The 18,974-nt window shown below is 45.7% G+C and overlaps 1 protein-coding gene across 2 annotated transcripts; it reads right to left on the minus strand.

The window, feature by feature from the left end:
- Window positions 1-3,822: 3,822 nt before the first annotated feature.
- KLHL38 (kelch like family member 38) lies at window positions 3,823-18,973 on the minus strand (the record flags this gene model as incomplete). 2 transcript variants are annotated; one of them, XR_014492238.1, is made up of 4 exons in its annotated part: window positions 3,823-4,157; window positions 4,627-5,027; window positions 13,476-13,581; window positions 17,624-18,973. XR_014492238.1 is itself a non-coding variant. In XM_083360555.1 (3 exons), 3 exons carry the CDS (start codon window positions 18,971-18,973, stop codon window positions 4,711-4,713), a joined length of 1,773 nt encoding a protein of 590 aa, XP_083216681.1. In that variant the 3' UTR covers window positions 3,823-4,710. The 2 variants fall into 2 exon arrangements, 1 of the variants encoding a protein (XP_083216681.1); XM_083360555.1 differs by having other exon boundaries at window positions 3,823-5,027.
- Between the last annotated feature and the right edge of the window lies 1 nt (window position 18,974).

The raw sequence follows: 18,974 nt of genomic DNA on the forward strand, positions 1-18,974 counted from the left end.
TTATGCCCATTGCAGCACCTCTATGGTCAAAATTCAGACGCTTGGCAACTTACTCATATTTATGATGATCGCAATGTCCCGGAGCCATGTGATCACCTTTTGCGACCTTCTGACAAACAAAGTCAAAGGGGAAGCCAGATTCAGTTAACAACCGGGTTACTAACTGAACAATTGCAGCGATTCACTTAACAACTGTGGCAAGAAAGGTCATAAAACTCACTTAAATGTTTATTTATATATTTATATTTATTAAACTTATATACCGCCCTTCTCCCATAGGACTCAGGGCGGTTCACAAGGTTTTTTAAAAACAATACAACAAATCACAAAAATTAAAAACAATTAAAATGATTACATTAACCTTGAATAAATAAAATCCCAATTAGAATCCAATTAAAACCCCAATTAATACTCTCAGTCCAGGCCCGAAAGCTCAAAGAGCCAGGTCTTCAGGTCCCGGCGGAATGAGCGAGGGTCAGGGGCAGTCCTGAGCTCTACAGGCAGCTGGTTCCAAAGGGCCGGCGCACCCACAGGGAAGGCCCTTCCCCTGGGTATTGTCCGCCGGCAATCCTTTACCGGTGGTACTTGGCAACATAAATTTTGGACCCAATTATGGTTGTACATCGAGGACTACCTGACTTGCATGACTAGCTCAGGAAGTCTAGAAGGTGAAGTCCACAAGTCATAAAAGGACCACGGTTCACCTCACTGCAAACCAAGGTATCAGCTGAGGCAAGTAGAAATAATTTTTGAAGCACAACTACGATATGGCTAAATACTGAGAAAGAGGATTATTTGTTTGTTTATTAATTTAAATTTTCACTACCCTTCTCACCTAGGCAACTGTGCATGCTAGGCCTGGCTGCCTGAGCATTCATGAAACCCCAATTGTTGATCCGAAAGGCTGAGCGCCAAAGAATTGAGGCCTTTGAACTATGGTGCTGGAGAAGACTCCTGCGAGTCCCTTGGACTGCAAGGCGATCAAACCGGTCAGTCCTAGAGGAGATCAACCCTGACTGCTCTTGAGAAGGCCAGATCCTGAAATTGAAACTCAAATACTTTGGCCACCTAATGAGAAGGTAGGACTCACTGGAGAAGAGCCTAATGCTGGGGAAGATTGAGGGCAAGAGAAGAAGGGGACGACAGAGAATGAGGTGGCTGGATGGAGTCACTGAAGCAGTAAGCGTGAGCCTGAATGGACTCCAGAAGATGGTAGAGGAGAGGAAGGCCTGGAGGAACGTTGTCCATGGGGTTGCAATGGGTTGGACACAACTTTGCAACTAACAACAACAATAGGAAATATCAATTGTGAATGTGTGGATGACCCTGTTGTCTTTGGGCTCTTGCAAAGTCCTGGATGCAGGGTCATGAAAGGCCAGTAAGGAAAAGACTCAAAGTCCTAACCCACCCAAGAACATACAATATCTTTAGGGAAACGCCCAGAAAGGAACATGTTTAGTTACTTTTGCTCTCTTATCTACACTATGCCAGACTTACTGGGTGAAATCTTTATCGTATGTGTGTCAGCCTTGCTGGATGGCTTGCTTATGTAACCAGAAAGAATAAACACAAGGATTTCTTGTCTTTCATGGCTGCTCTCTTTTAGAAGAGCCCGTCGTTGTTCAGCTGAATAAAAACGTAAAGCTTGAAGGCAACTTCTGGTTTCCTGTATTTTTTACCAAGCAAAACCTCAGAACCTGCATATCCCAACCACTAGGCCAGGTTATGGAAGGGGCGTATCTAACCCTGATATTTCAGTGCCTTAAACAAAGGACAGAAAACCCAATTTCTACTCCTGCTGGCTTCTGTCTGCTGGAAGCAGGAGACTTTGGTGTCCTTTTCCTCCAGGGAAAGGACGATGATCTGATTTACTGTCACTGTTGTTTGCAAATAGTAGATCGTTTTATCCCAAGCTGTTTACATTCCTAGCTGGACCACATTTCCCCTGAACCGGCTGGCTAATCTAAACTGAAATATTCTCTTGTAAGTTTGCTTGGGGACACAGACAACCTGTCCATCTGTTGCTGTAAACCTGGTGTTGCTTCATCGTATTTTCCACTTCTCTCCATGCTATCTCCTTACATTCCTGTAACTAAGTCTGAGCAATCTGATCTCTCCCCCCCCCCACTGCTGCCCAGCCATCATACTTTGTGTTGTAGGAACTTGTACAGTCACATGAAGGACACCTTGCGTTGCGAGTGTTCCCACCAACACAAACAGGTCTGTGGATTTACAGAAAGTGTGCCGTGTTTGTGAATCTCTCAGTTACCTGCTGCTGAGAGGATGGACTTTTCATTTGGAGGCACAGTTCATCTCGTATATAATTGTAATTTAGACTTTTAAACAAGAAGATTAAAAACTAACACAAAGCAATAAAAAGTAGGGAAGGCAAAAAAAAAGGAAAAAGGAAAAAGCAAAGAAAAAGCAAAAAGTGCAAGAAAAAGAAAAAAACGTTGAAGAAAACAAAGATGTATAAAAAAGCAAGGCAAAGGTAAAGATTCCCCTGTCCCATCATGGGGTACAGTGCTGAAGGAGACCAAAGACATTTTCTGTGGTCATGTGGCCAGCATGGACATATATGCCAAATGAACACGGAATTCCCACCAAAGTGGTCCCTATTTATCTACTCGCATTTGCATGCTTTCGAACTGCTAGGTGGGCAGGAGCTGAGGCAGGAATGGGAGCTCATCCCGTTGCATGGCATTCAATCTCGAACCTGGACAGTCAGCTTTCCAACTAACAAGCTCGGCGTCTGAGAGAGAAGCAAACTAGAACCAAGGAGAAATTTCCTGGCAGTTAGAACAATTAATCAGTGGAACGACTTGCCTCCAGAAGTTGTGGATGCTCCAACACTGGAGGTTTTTAAGAAGAGATTGGACATCTATTTGTCTGAAATGGTATAGTGTTTCCTGCCTGAGCAGGGGGTTGGACTAGATGACCTCCAATGTCCCTTCCAATTCTATTCTATTCTATTCTATTCTATTCTATTCTATTCTATTCTATTCTATTCTATTCTATTCTATTCTATTCTATTCTATTCTATTCTATTCTATTCTATTCCAATCCATTCCACTCCACTCCAACGTTAATTGCTGAGCCATCGTGCCCCTCCATATAAAAAGTAGCTTCCAATATTCTTTCCAATAGTTATAAGTACAAATATATTTCACTTCTCTTTTTAAACTTATAGCATATGACTCTTCGCTCTGTAATTTACCCTGTCTAATTTTCAAAACCATACATTTATTTATTAATCAAAGGTATATAGCCACCGAGTGACTCTTGCATTCCAAAATGGCTGCAATGAAATGTGTGCATGACCTTGGGAGATGAAAGAAAGAGATGCCGCCTAGGAGTCAGTCAGACAAGAGAGGCAAGAGCCCTCGAGAAATTAATAGTTAGAGGAAAAAAATAGGAAGAACCTGCCCTAATTAATCAGACTGTTAAAACTGGTGGTGGAAACTTTGTACCTGTAGACTTGCAAGATTCTGCTAACGTAGCCTTACAAATAAAATAGATTTAGCTTGTCTAGTTAAAAAAAAGCACCTGTAGAAGCAATGGATGAAAACTAATCAAGGAGAGAAGCAACCTAGAAGTGAGCAAATTTTTGGAATAAATTGTCCTTACTATCTTAAACGGGGGGGGGCATGGAGTGGGAAAATGCATCCCATATGGAGAGGGAGGAGAGACGCAAACTAGAACTAAAGAGAAACAGTGAGAACAATTAACCGGTGGAACAACTTGCCTCCAGAAGTTGTGAGTGCTCCATCACTGGAGGCTTTCAAAAAGAGACTGACAACCATTTATCTAAAATGGTATAGGGTCTCCTGCCTGAGCAGGGTGTTGGACTAGAAGACCTCTAAGATCTCTTCCAATTCTGATATTCTGTTCTGTTTCTTGTCTGGTTTACCTGGGAGGGCTGACTAAGAAAGTCTAGAGGCCTTCTCAGAAAATAAGAATAGTGGGAGATTGCAACTTGGTCCTTTATTAATAATTGTCCCATCTGTCAGAAGATAGGATAAATATAAGGTGTAGAAGGTCTTGGATTTTGAATATCCTGGTGGGAATTTGATTGGAAAGGATTCTTTCACTTGACATCTTCTGAAGAATGAATGGAAGGACGATCCACTTTATAACTGCGGTTCAGCTAGAACTTCCTAGAGTGAAAAATATATTGTTCCCATCAAGCTTGCTGCGAAAAGAAAAAAAGGCAAGCAAGAGAAAAGAGAGGGACAAACTCAACTATATGTCTCTGGCACTCATTTATTTTAGAATTGCACTAGATCCATTTAATCCAAAAGAAATTAAAAAAAAAACCATTCAGGTCATATGCACATAACTTACAAGGCAAATCCTTCTGCATAAAAACCATGGCTGTTCCTGAAATTAGGGAACAAAGGGTCCTATTAAAGAATAAAGTGAAAAACTTTAGCAATGTGTAGGCTATATTTGGCAGACATTATGCCGCAATGCAGCAAGAGCTTCATCCAGGATTCAGGAATCTTTGTGAACCCAGGACATTGAGTTCATGGAGACAACCCAGGGTTAATCTCTCTGGATAAGCATCCCAAACACTCCTTTAATCAGACCTTGTATATGCTACTTGAGGCAAAGAGCTCATTTTACCTCATGTTATGGTGGACCTTCCCAAGCCTATTCCCGAATCTGTTTTGTTGGCTTGGGAAAGGTTGACTAGCATCTTCCCTGCAATTAGGAAAAAGTTTTCCTTTCATTCCCTTCTCCCAAGAGGGTGGCGTAAGGCACACACTGGAGAGTGAGGCATCCGTGGTCAAACAGTCTATGTGGTAGTTTCCCCTTTGAAGACCAGGTATCTGTCTGAGGGTCATAGCAATCGAGGGAATCGGAGTCCACAATGGCATTATCCACCGTAAGACAGCGGCCTCCAGTCAAATACAGCTTCTCGTTGATGGCTGCTGCACCATGGTGCATCCGCCTTTCCTTCATGTCTGCACACTTCACAAATTTATTGTCCTTAGTATCATAAGCAATTACTCTTCGGGTGTACCCTGGAGGGGAAAAAAAGCAAATTTGTGAAATTCGTAAGCCACAGGATCAACAAGAAGAACGTCTTTGGAATGGAAGGGAAGTGCAACAGAATCCAGGCAGTCATCAACTTATGACTACAACTGAGCCCCAAACTTCTGTTGCTAAGTGAGACAGTTGTGAATTTTGCCCCATTTTACAACCTGTCTTGTCACAATGGTGAAGTGAATCACTGAAGTTGTTAATTAGTAACATGGCTGTTAAGTGAATCTGGCTTCCCCATTGACTTTGTTTGCCAGAAGTTTGCAAAAGGGGATCACATGATCCCAGGTCACTGCAACCATCATGTCAAACCTTCAAACGCTCTGAATGCAGCCATTTTTCTTCGTTTTTCGGTTGCCACAGCAATGGGAGAAGGGCGATGCATTCTTATTGTTTAGTAAAAAGAATAACTTTTTTTGTGGGAACCAAGGTCAAGCAGCCTAAGTGTTTGGTGGGCTGGAGCTACCGTTAAGAAGCCCACCAAAGATGTTAATTGGGATTGTGATTTATGACACACTAAGGGGTGGGGAGTTCAACTTTTACTTTGTAACCTTTTTTTGGGGGGGAACTTTCAGTCTTGGTTTCACCTTTGTTCGTGCTGACATTATGTAGCCATTAAAATTGTTCTTTGAGGAAAGCAATTGCCTCAGAGTTCTTATTTCTGTGGGACGCGGTGGCTCAGTGGGTTAGGACGCTGAGCTTGTCGAGCAGAAGGTCGGCAGTTTGGCGGGTCGAATCCCGTGTGCCGTGTAACAGAGCACCTGTTACTCATCCCAGCTTCTGCCAACCTAGCACGTAAAAATGCAAGTAGAAAAATAGGGACCACTCCGGTGGGAAGGTAACCGTTCCGTGAGCCTTTGGTGTCTAGTCATGCCGTCCACATGACTGTGGAGACGTCCTCGGACAAGCGCTGGCTCTTCGGCTTTGAAACAGAGATGAGCACCGGCCCCTAGAGTTGGAAACGACTAGCACGCATGTGCGGGGGAACCTTTACCTTCTACTGGTCTCATCTATCGGAACCATGACACATCATTAATATGAACCAATTGCCAAGCATCTGAATTTTGATCATGTGACCCTGGGGATGCTGCAACAGTCATAAGTGTGAAAAACGGTCACTTTGATTGGTCACTTTGAATGGTCACTAAACAAATGGTTGTAAGTTGAATATTACCTACGGGAATTGGCGGTGGTTAGCAGCAACATAAACCTTGGCAAAGCAAGTTGTTCCACTGGGATTCTTTTTTATCTGGGTTCTTGTGTTGAGCAGAGGGTCAAGCCCAACACAGTGGTATCCACAGAGTTTGTGTGTCACCATCGGCAAGATGGAGGGAGGGAGTTTTGCAATGGAAACTCCACCTGATGAGACTTACTTCATGATGCACCACCTGCCATATTACTTTGACACTCCCCCGCCTTAGGCGTGCACCTCACTGACTCAGTGGCCTAAATGATCCCTTACAAATAATATTACTGTGTTCTCTATTCTTGTAATTTATTCTTTCTGTTGCAGCCATATTATTATGCTCTTCCCTTGTGTGGCTTGGAGTCAAAATAGACAGACCTGTTACACCATTGTGACAGTCATGGGAATGTGAATATAGGCAGCTATGGCTGAGTCAAATATAGTTCCACAAATCATTGCTTTGTATGGAGGTGCAAAATTTGGGCTCAAGGACCACAATAGACTTTGTACACTAGGTTGTGGGTTGCACTGAAAAAGGTAGGCAGGCCCAGACCAATTTGGGGGAGTGGGTTGAGAAGTGTGAGGGGCAAAGTAAGGACCTCAGGCACTAAGGACCTTTCCCCTCCACCCTTTCAATTTTCACTATGCTGTCTTATCATATTGTGGCTTGGCTTGGAAGGCCAGTATGGACACCAGCTGTTCAACTTAACATCTATCCAGTTTAACCCCAAGAAGGCCTGGAGACAGGAATGGGCCAAGGAACGTTCTTGTGGCCAGGCCATTAGTGATCCCTCTACCAAACCACCTGATTTTATTAACCTGCCTCGCTTTGTCTAGACAAAATTGAACAGAATTAGGTATGATACTCGAAGAAGAAGTGCCTCTGCCCTATATCAGCGGGGATGGAAAGATTCCCCTTGTTGCGATTGTGGTGCTGATATGCAAACTATTAAACACATTGTGCAAGATTTCCTATAATGTGCATTCTCTGGTTGCCTAGAACAGGGGTCCACAACCTATGGGCCATGGCCCGGTACTGGGCTGTGGGTTCTTGGCCTGCGGGCCACAGAAATGGCTGGCCAGGGGGCACACGCGTGGCCGCACCTTCTCCCCCACTCACGCTAGTGAGCACAGCTCTGTTTGCCCATGCTTGCGGGCGCGAACTGGTACGCTAGCATGGGGGGCATGTGTGCCCCGTTTGTGCATGCACAAACGGGCCGCTAGTGCGGTGTGTGTGCGCATGGCCTATTTGCGCATGCACAAATGGGTGCTAGCCACCGTGGGGGTGTGCGATCGTTTGTGCATGTTCATGGTGCCAGCGCATGCTGCATGCATAAATGCAACCACTAGTACTGTGCCAGTGGGTGTGGTCCTGTTTGTATGCATGCATGCGTGTGCACACACACACAGTAATTTGGTAATATTGGTATGAGCAGGTGGAAGAGTTCAGTTATAATAGCAAAGTCACAACCAGGTGTGATTGTGAAACTGATAATGTGCAAATTCCACATCAGTCCAAAGTGGAAGAACAAACCCAACAGTAGCTCCATGTGTAATCTTGAGCTTATTAGGCACCCTTTTAAAGAAAAACAATGTTCTGAATTCCTGAACTATACCGATAGGAAACCAGAAGCACTGGGGAAGGAACTCAAAGAAATTACTAAGGATTAGTGCGAAAAGCAACAATCTAAGATCAAGAAATAGAATAAAGCAAACTGGATTTCAGCACAGACTTCAGAAGTTGCCAAGAAAAGAGAAGCTGAAGCCAAGAAAAACAAAAAATCTTAGGAAGGAATCTAACAAAGAATTTCAGAAGAGGCAAGAAACGATGTTACAATGATCACTATAAAAACATCAAAGATGGAAATAGAAGCAGAAAATCAAGGACAGTCTTCCCAACATCTCCAAACTCAGAACAGTTGGAAGTTGGAAGGGACCATGGAGGTCTTCTAGTCCAACTCTCTGCTCAAGCAGGAAACCCTATACCAGAGGACCCCAACCTTTTGGGCACCAGGGACCTTTCTCCATAGAGAAAGGTTTTTCCATGGACTGGAGGGTAGGTGGTTTTGTGTGCTGCCTGCGTCCCATGGATGGGGCTTTGCTTGTTTCTGTGGACCAGTTGCTGGCGTGCTGCTGCCTGGACTGGGGTTGGAGACCCTTGCCCTATACCATTTCAAATACCGTATATACTTGAGTATAAGCCGACTCGAGTATAAGCCGAGACCCCCAATTTCACCCCCAAAAACTGGAAAAAGTTGGTGACTTGAGTATAAGCCGATCCGCCGTTCTGCAAGCCTCCGCCGCCAGCTGCTTCGTTCCGCAGCGGAAAGAAGCAGGCAGGCTGCTTCTTTCCGCAGTGGAAAGAAGCAGCCTGCTTCGTTCATGCTGCTTCGTTCCACAGCGGAAAGAAGCAGGCAGGCAGGGGGCGGAGGAACGGAGACCCGGCGACGTTTGGGGAGGTTTGGGCGCCTCTCCAAATATCCCCAAACGTCGCCGGGTCTCCGTTCCTCTGTGCCCTGCCTGCCTGCTTCTTTCCACAGCGGAAAGAAGCAGGCAGGCAGGGGGCGGAGGAACGGAGACCCGGCGACGTTTGGGGAGGTTTGGGCGCCTCTCCAAATATCCCCAAACGTCGCCGGGTCTCCGTTCCTCTGTGCCCTGCCTGCCTGCTTCTTTCCACAGCGGAAAGAAGCAGGCAGGCAGGGGGCGGAGGAACGGAGACCCGGCGACGTTTGGGGAGGTTTGGGCGCCTCTCCAAATATCCCCAAACGTCGCCGGGTCTCCGTTCCTCTGTGCCCTGCCTGCCTGCTTCTTTCCACAGCGGAAAGAAGCAGGCAGGCAGGGGGCGGAGGAACAGAGACCCGGCGACGTTTGGGGAGGTTTGGGCGCCTCTCCAAATATCCCCAAACGTCGCCGGGTCTCCGTTCCTCTGTGCCCTGCCTGCCTGCTTCTTTCCACAGCGGAAAGAAGCAGGCAGGCAGGGGGCGGAGGAACGGAGACCCGGCGACGTTTGGGGAGGTTTGGGCGCCTCTCCAAATATCCCCAAACGTCGCCGGGTCTCCGTTCCTCTGTGCCCTGCCTGCCTGCTTCTTTCCACAGCGGAAAGAAGCAGGCAGGCAGGGGGCGGAGGAACGGAGACCCGGCGACGTTTGGGGAGGTTTGGGCGCCTCTCCAAATATCCCCAAACGTCGCCGGGTCTCCGTTCCTCTGTGCCCTGCCTGCCTGCTTCTTTCCACAGCGGAAAGAAGCAGGCAGGCAGGGGGCGGAGGAACGGAGACCCGGCGACATTTGGGGAGGTTTGGGCGCCTCTCCAAATATCCCCAAACGTCGCCGGGTCTCCGTTCCTCCGCCCCCTGCCTGCCTGCTTCTTTCCGCTGTGGAAAGAAGCAGGCAGGCAGGGCACAGAGGAACGGAGACCCGACGACGTTTGGGGATATTTGGAGAGGCGCCCAAACCTCCCCAAACGTCGCCGGGTCTCCGTTCCTCCGCCCCCTGCCTGCCTGCTTCTTTCCGCTGTGGAAAGAAGCAGGCAGGCAGGGCACAGAGGAACGGAGACCCGGCGACGTTTGGGGATATTTGGAGAGGCGCCCAAACCTCCCCAAACGTCGCCGGGTCTCCGTTCCTCCGCCCCCTGCCTGCCTGCTTCTTTCCGCTGTGGAAAGAAGCAGGCAGGCAGGGCACAGAGGAACGGAGACCCGGCGACGTTTGGGGATATTTGGAGAGGCGCCCAAACCTCCCCAAACGTCGCCGGGTCTCCGTTCCTCCGCCCCCTGCCTGCCTGCTTCTTTCCGCTGTGGAAAGAAGCAGGCAGGCAGGGCACAGAGGAACGGAGACCCGGCGACGTTTGGGGATATTTGGAGAGGCGCCCAAACCTCCCCAAACGTCGCCGGGTCTCCGTTCCTCCGCCCCCTGCCTGCCTGCTTCTTTCCGCTGTGGAAAGAAGCAGGCAGGCAGGGCACAGAGGAACGGAGACCCAGCGACGTTTGGGGATATTTGGAGAGGCGCCCAAACCTCCCCAAACGTCGCCGGGTCTCCGTTCCTCCGCCCCCTGCCTGCCTGCTTCTTTCCGCTGTGGAAAGAAGCAGGCAGGCAGGGCACAGAGGAACGGAGACCCGGCGACGTTTGGGGATATTTGGAGAGGCGCCCAAACCTCCCCAAACGTCGCCGGGTCTCCGTTCCTCCGCCCCCTGCCTGCCTGCTTCTTTCCGCTGTGGAAAGAAGCAGGCAGGCAGGGCGCAGAGGAACGGAGACCCGGCGACGTTTGGGGAGGCGCCCAAACCTCCCCAAACGTCGCCGGGTCTCCGTTCCTCCGAGCCCTGCCTGCCTGCTTCTTTCCGCTGTGGAAAGAAGCAGGCAGGCAGGGCGCAGAGGAACGGAGACCCGGCTTCGTTTGGGGAGGTTTGGGGAGGTGCGCGCGCACCTCCCCAAACCTCCCCAAACTTCGGCAGGTCTCCGGACGGCGGTGGCTTGGGAGAGGTGAGCGCGATCCCGGAAGCTCCAAAGCCTCGGCCGCGCACAAGTCCTCGGTAAGTTTTTTTGTTGACTGGAGTATAAGCCGAAGTGGAATTTTTCAGCCCAAAAAGTGGGCTGAAAAATTCGGCTTATACTCAAGTATATACGGTAGTTAATAATAATAATAATAAGTTGGAAGGGACCTTGGAGGTCATCTAGTCCAACCCCCTGCTCAGGCAGGAAACCCTATACCATTTCAGACAAATGGCTGGCCAGTCTCTTCTTTAAAACTTCCAGTGTTGGAGCATTCACAGCTTCTGGAGGCAGGTTGTTCCACTGGTTAATTGTTCTAACTGTCAGGAAGTTTCTCCTTAGTTCTAGGTTGCTTCTCTCTTTGGCTAGTTTCCATCCGTTGCTTCTTGTCCTGCTTTCAGGTGCTTTGGAGAATAGCTTGACTCCCTCCCTCTTCTTTGGGGCAGCCCCTGAGATATTGGAACACTGCTGTCATGTCACCCCTCACCCTTCTCTAGTTGTCCAATCTCTTCTTAAAAATATCCAGTGTTGGAGAATCCACAATTTCAGGAGTCAAGTCGTTCCACTGATTAATTGTTCTAACTGTCAGGAAATTTCTTTTTACTTCTAGGTTGTTTCTCTCCTTGATTAGAAGATGGTTGCAACCTCAGATTGGTATGCTAAAGGATGTCAGTGGATAGACATTAATTGATTCAAAGAAGATGAAACAAATATAAAAGAAATATAGTGATGTCAACATCCAAGATACCCTAGCAGATACAAGAATCTCTAGTATAGAAGATAATGTTAGAGGAACACTTCCATTGTTACCAGATTGGAAAGCTACAGGAATTGATGAAATACGGCAGTCAAGAAAAGAAGAATCATTGACAAATGATAATGTGTCTTCACTGTATCCTCCAAAAAATATCCTGTTGAATTTAATCTAAAGCTGGTAAATAGACCTGCAAAACTATCTCTCTAAATTAGAGCCAAAGTGGCACAATGGTTAGAGTGCAATACTACAGACTTACTCACTGCTCACTCCAGCAGGACCCAGATTGCTGGGGGCAATATGTTGACTCTGTAAACTGCTTGGAGAAGGCTGTAAAAGCACTATGAAGCAGTATATAAGTCTAATGCTATTGCTATACTACTAACTATAATGCTTTATCATGTAATGGATCAGCTCAGAACTAATACAGAATCAGATATCCTTGCAGTAAATAATGAGAACTCTATTTAATTCAAGCCAAGTGCCACATTGCTGTGGATAATAAACTCTGTCTTGTTTTGATCTGATTTATTCAAGGGAAACTTGACATATATTAGATGCTTTTTGGAAAATGCCAAAAATCTGTTTGTTATTATTGAAATTCCCCCCCCCCCCAGTTCCAATTGCTCGATAAGCCAGGAACAACTAGATGATGTTATGACATACTTACTTGGTAACTGAAAATTTATCGGTAGTAAATCTCTTCGCTTTAAAGGAAAATGAATTATGTTTGAAATTAGTTGAAATGTTTGTGCTTTTCCTTAAATAAACCAACACACTTATGGCTTAAGCTTGTCAGCTGAATCATTGGCACAAAGTTTCAGAATAAATAGAGGGCAAGGTTTAGTTTTTTTACAAGCCTTCTTGTACATCTCTACTATGTTCACATTTTGGTCTCCCTGTTCTCTTGTGTTGTTGTTGTTAGTTGCGAAGTCGTGTCCGACCCATCGCAACCCTATGGACAACGTTCCTCCAGGCTTTCCTGTCCTCTACCATCTTCTGGAGTCCATTTAAGCTCACGCCTACTGCTTCAGTGACTCCATCCAGCCACCTCATTCTCTGTCGTCCCATTCTTCTCTTGCCCTCAATCTTTCCCAGCATTAGGCTCTTCTCCAGTGAGTCCTTCCTTCTCATTAGGTGGCCAAAGTATTTGAGTTTCAACTTCAGGATCTGGCCTTCTCAAGAGCAGTCAGGGTTGATCTCCTCTAGGACTAACTGGTTTGATCACCTTGCAGTCCAAGGGACTCACAGGAGTCTTCTCCAGGACCACAGTTCAAAGGCCTCAATTCTTTGGCGCTCAGCCTTTCTTATGGTCCAACTTTCACTGCCATACATTGCAACTGGGAAGACCATAGCCTTGACTATACGCACTTTTGTTGACAGGGTGATATCTCTGCTTTTTAGTGTGCTGTCTAGTACTCTCTTGTACAGAACTAAATGAAAAGCTTTGGCGCCAGAGATTGACACTGACATACCTATTATGATCAAAAGTGTTGTGTTGGCTTTATTAGACCCTCCAGGGATGGGATCAATGTTTCAGAAGTAAAACATGGAGCAAAGCTTTGCAGCATATTTTCTCTAATAGGTTTCAACTACCTTATTCCAAGGTTTCATCCAATATTATCTCTAACTATTCTACTCTTTTCTCTGTATGTTTTGCTTCTTTTCTCAGTTGTCATTCTGAATAAAAGTTGTGCAAAACTTTTCATTGTTTATGTGTGCCGTTGTGCCCACAGTAAAAAAAGGACAATGAAGATTATCTTATTTTATCTTAATCTCTGAGTGCTGTATTAGGAGACGCACTGTGAAATCATAGCAGAGAACAAAACATAAATTGAAATTAACATAAATTAGATTCAATACTACTATTGTAACAGATTCCACAATATATATTCAGGCATGCCAGTTGTAGGGGCAAAAAAAAACCCCCTACACTACAACATCAAGCAGAAAGAAATGGCTATATTTTGGGACACCTGCATGACAGTGATTTTCAGTGTAGGTTACCTCCAACGATAAAAATCCGGTCTCCAATCAAAACTGCTGGTGCACAGACGTTTTTCACCATCCTGGTCTCCATTCGGAACCACATATTCCTAGACACATGATACACCTGAGAAATACAAAGGGCCTTATTATTATTCATTATTAGTGCATGGCGTTATTACACTAGCTAAGAAACACAGTCCCAGTGGCGTAGGGTGGGGGGTGCAGGGGGGGCCGGCCGCACCGGGCACAACATCTGGGGGGGCGCGCTCGCACTCGCAGCTCTCTGCCCCTGCCTGGCTCACTCACTCTCTCTCACTGCAGTGCTGGCTGTGCGAATCCGATCCGAGCCGCCGGGTCGCCGCCCACTGTGGAGGGGGGGTGCCAGGCGTGCGGTGCGGTGCTTGCCTTGCCCCGGGTGCTGACAACCCACGCTATGCCACTGCACAGTGCTATTGCAGAGTAGTAGTTTGCCTGTCAGGGTAGCAGCCCTGTTATAAGTGTGCCACAGGAGGACGAGCTGGCACCGCACCAGACAGAAAGACCAGCGGCTCTTCCTGCAGCATCACCCAAGGGTCCCTCCCTTCCTGGAGCTGCCTTGCAAGCGGGCACCGCAACCAGGAAATCAGAGCCATCAGGAATCTGACTGCCTGCACAGAGCACCAGCTCGTCTCCCCACCAAAGTGGTACCTATTGCATCTACTTGCATAGAACATGCTTTTGAACTGCAAAGTGGGCCAAAGCCAAGGCAGGTGATGGGAACTCACCCTACCACACAGAATTAGGGCTTGAACCGCCCAAACAGAGACCATCTCCAGGGACATTAAGCCACTGAGACCCTGCACCTCCGTACACAGGGCATGAAATGGATGGATTTGAGATGAAAGGACATCTGTAATATTAAATCCATTTTTTTTAAAAAAAGTAAAAATACTGTATATTGCAAATAGAATAGAATAGAATAACAGAGCTGGAAGGGACCTTGGAGGTCTTCTAATCCAACCTCCTGCTCAGGCAGGAAACCCTATACCACGGGTCCACAACCCCCAGTCCATGGACCAGTACCAGGCCACGACATGCCAGCAACCGGTCCGCACAATCAAGGAAAACCCCATCCGCGGGATGCAGGCAGCACACAAAACCACACACCCTCTGGTCAGCGGAAAAATCTCTCTCCAAGTAACTGGTCCCTGGTGCCCAAAAGGTTGGGGACCTCTGCCCTATACCATTTCAGACAAATGGCTGTCCAATCTCTTCTTAAAAACTTACAGTGTTGGAACATTCATGACTTCTGTGGGCAAGCTGTTCCACTGGTTAATTGTTGGGTTGCAATCATTTACCTATTGGGCAAATAGTTACCAAGTTTTGGATCCGGTTCTGGAAATCCAAGTAAATTATTGGGTACAATCAAGTGAAGCAAGACCACAGTTGATTGACTGCCCCGAAACCACCAGTTTCCATCCCCAAGTGTGGACTTGAAGAAGCATCTCCCCAGTCCTAGTTCAGTTACTGAACTACTATCATACAGGTTGTCCTCAACTTATAACCTCAGCTGGAACCAGAATTTCCATTGCTAAGCAAGTTGGTTGTTAAATGGGTCGTGGCAAATCTTACGACCTTTTTTGCCATAGTAGTTAATTGAATCACGCAGTCCTTAAGCAAATCTGGCTTTCCCCATAGACTTTGTGTGTGGGTAGCCAGCAGGGAAGGTGGCAATGGTATGATGCCAGGAAGCTACAATTGCCATGTGCCTGAATTTTGATCAGGTGATCATAGGGATGCTGTGACAGCCATAAGTGCGAGGATTGGTTGTAAGTCACTTTTATCAGTGCCATTGTAACTTTGTACACTAAACAAATGGTTTAATTAAGTACCTGTATACAGTACTGCTTTTAGCTTACAGGATGGAAACTACTACGGATGTGTACAGTTGTTTAAATGCATAAGAAACTGAACGGCATTTGAATATTCAGCTCCATCCCCATTTGTGTTGGTGCCCGTCTATTTGTGTGTCAACTAGATTCAAACACACACACAACTGAATACCATTCAGCAGTTGAGAAATGAAAAGAATGCCAGAGCTTGTTTTAAAGTCTTCTTAGTGCATCATTAGCTGTTGCATAAACATCATGGGAAAGTCAACAGTTAATGTAACTTGTGAGCTATTTAACAGAATCCTGAATCATAATAGCCACCAAATGCTGATAAAACATTTGCAATGGACATCTGGAATTGCCTAACTTTCTGGGGTTTTTTTTTAATGACCACCCATGATTAAAAGAACATCTGGTATCGAAACAGTTTGTAAATTGCTTTTTTATGAAACCAAATATTTGAACTTATTACTGTACGTTATAAGATGATATCCTTGGTTCCTGTAATCACCAGCCAGCACAGCCACCGAATGACAGGAGTGCAAATAAAATGTATAAAAAGCACAAAGCTGAGAAAACATGACTTCAGAAAATTCTAGGTTTAAAAATGGAAAATACTGGTGTAATTCACACAACATAACCCTCAATCTGAGTTGGCAGAAACAATTCCCATGCCTGGATAACAACCTACAGGTAGTCCTCAACTTATGACCTGAATTGGGGCCAAAATTTATGTCAGAAGGTTACAAAAGGTGATCACATTCCTCCGGGACACAGCAACCATCATAAGTATGTACCAGTTCCCAGTGGCCAAAAGTGTGAAAAACAGTCACAGGTCACTCCTCTCAGTGCTGTTGTAACTTTGAACAGTCACTAAATGACCTGTTGTAAGTCGAGGACCACCTGTATATCTGAAAAAATCACATGGGGGCATCTTTATTATCTTTGGAAGTCCAGAATCTTGGAAAGAAAGAATCAAACAAAGATTAGCTAACCTGCCCTCCCCCCCACCCCCTTATTTTTTTTTTGTCAATCTGGTTGAAATTGTGGAGGTGATCTCCTGTGCTGGACTTTTAGCCTGTGTGAAGGTGTTGATCTGCTGCAAACTTGAGCCCATGAAGCAGGCAGGAAGATATTGATTTGCTCATATTTTATTACCTTCTAACAGTTTGAAGCTACAGAAGTTTGTAAATATAAAATAGAATGTACTTTAACAACTGACATGGTGCTACGCTTGTGGACTGCAAAAGCCAGCCTAGATGACCCTTTAAGACTAAGTATAATGCAGCCAGGGACGATGAGGTAGGTCAGGGGTAGGCAACCTTGGTTCTTTTATGACTCGTGGACTTCAAAGCTGACCCAGGAATTCTGGGAGTTGAAGTCCACGAGTCATAAAAGAGCAAAGGTTGCCTACCCCTGAAGTAGGTCAATCTAAACAGACAAGATGGCAGTCACAACCATGTGACTGAAGCCCCACCCCTATTTTACTGATCCCTGAAGGACCAGCCTCTTTTTGACTCTTATAGCCAATAAGAACAAGGGGTCGGGGTTCCTATTTCACAGCTGCAGCCACCATCTTTTTTTTTATTAAAGAGTTTTACAAAAACAGAATTTTACAATATATCCCCAAATCCCTCCCACCCCAAACCCACCCACTTCCCCCCCTCCACCATCATATATATATATATATATATATATATATATATATATATATATATATATATATATATATATATATATATGTATGTATGTATATTGTCCCCTCCGTAGATGCCCTTGGACAGAACCATTCTAACTAGTCCTTCTCTTTGTTACACTGGCATTGGAATGCTGAGACATACCCACATTTGCAATTGTTCCAAAAATTAGCCTTTGACCTGCCTCTGGACTAATTTGCATTACAATCACAGATTATTATTATTTTTTTTTGTCCATTCTGCAATATTTACGCCCCTCCAGATTGCATGTGGCAAGTAATGGTGTGGCCTCTTAGCAAAATGCTATTGTGGCTGTTGCCTATGCTCTTAACAGCAAAATGATTGCAAGTATAAATAAAAAGAGCTTTTTATGTGGTTTTTCAGGAGATGGAATTTCAGCTTAGCCAATGAGTTTGGTTATCCGCTGCACAGCATCCAAATGGTTTCTCAAAATAATGGAAACTTTCTTTTATTTTCTGCTGAGAACATTTTCTTAGCAAAACATAAGAATAGCCCAGACAGTTTGAACCAAAGGCAGACATGTCTGGAAGCATGCACTTGAGATAGCCCAAGTGAGATTATCAAGAGAGGAAATTACCTGTATTAGCCTGACTGGGTTTTGCATCAGATCTTCCCCCCCAAAGAGGTAGATTCTTTGGTCTTTGGCAGATACAGCAGGATGCAGAACTGCAGTAGGAATATTTGCCATGTCTTCCCAAATGTTGTAGATGCTATCATACCTTTCCATGGAATTTAAGATTTCCCGGTTCACGCCTATGCCTCCGATGGCAAAGATGTAGTTTTTGTAGGCCACACTTCTATGGGAATAGCGTGCTGTTAACATGGGCTCTATCAGCCTCCATTGATTAAGTTTGAGTGAGAAGATGTAAACATTATGGCTGACTTGCTTCCTCTCGTTATCTACAGGAATTCCCCCCAGAAGATAGATATTACTGTGCAGACTCACTGCAGAGGCCTTGTAGACACGGGTTGGATATTTGGCGAGGCCCAACCATTGATTTGTCTTCTCATCATATAGCAAAACGTCCCTTGTAGTTTGTTGATTGTCTTTGCGACCACCGATTAAGAGGAGAAATTCCCGACATGAATAGCGCCGGGGAACATGCCAGATGGGTTTGACGTCAGGGGCACTGACACTATACAATGAAAACATCTGCTTATTGGCAAGTTCTAAGATATTTTGACAGTCGGGGGATGACTGAATGAGAGAGTCGTTGGCTATGAAACGGAAGAAGAATGTTGGATGGACATACTGAAGTCTCACCTTTTTGAACAAGTCTTGAATATAGCCTTGTCGTGCTTGAAGATCATGCCTTACCCAGACCATAATCGCCTCAAAAACCTGTTCCTCCTCTCCATAAAGTTCGTCATTCCCAAGATAGTCTATCAACTCTAACACACAAAGTTCTTTCAAGTCTTCAGAAGTGGCTACCTCAGGGAAATACCTTAGCGCCATAGCTTTCGCTTTCCGATTAAGATCCTGACAGTGGAGGATTTCGGAAAGCCTGCTCAGACTAAGGCAATTTTCTGGAGAAAGCTGATCCTGGAGGTAAGCTGAACAGGCTTCGAAGAGTTTCATGTACTGAAGCATGGAAGCCGTCTCCATGAGACTCAGAATGTTCTCGGGCGTCATGAGGACCTCTCCCGTGTAGACGTAAAGGATGATAGACTGCAGAATGCCAGAGTCCATTCCTTGGAGGTTGACTTTTTCCTGGATGCTTTCCTTAAAGTTGTTACAGAACATGGCCTTGAAATAGGGGCTGCTGGAGACAAGAACATTCTTATGGCAAGGAATTTCAATGTCGTTTGTGCACAGAAGAACATCAGTTAGGATTCTGTTTTGTCTCAAGTCGTTCAGCTGCTTTAGGAGATCAGATGAAAAATCTTGGTCTCTGAACAGCAGGCCTTGGAGAGATTTTTCTTCCATG

Source organism: Vipera ursinii, assembly GCF_947247035.1.
Source record: "Vipera ursinii genome assembly, chromosome: 3".
Lineage (NCBI taxonomy): Eukaryota > Metazoa > Chordata > Lepidosauria > Squamata > Viperidae > Vipera > Vipera ursinii.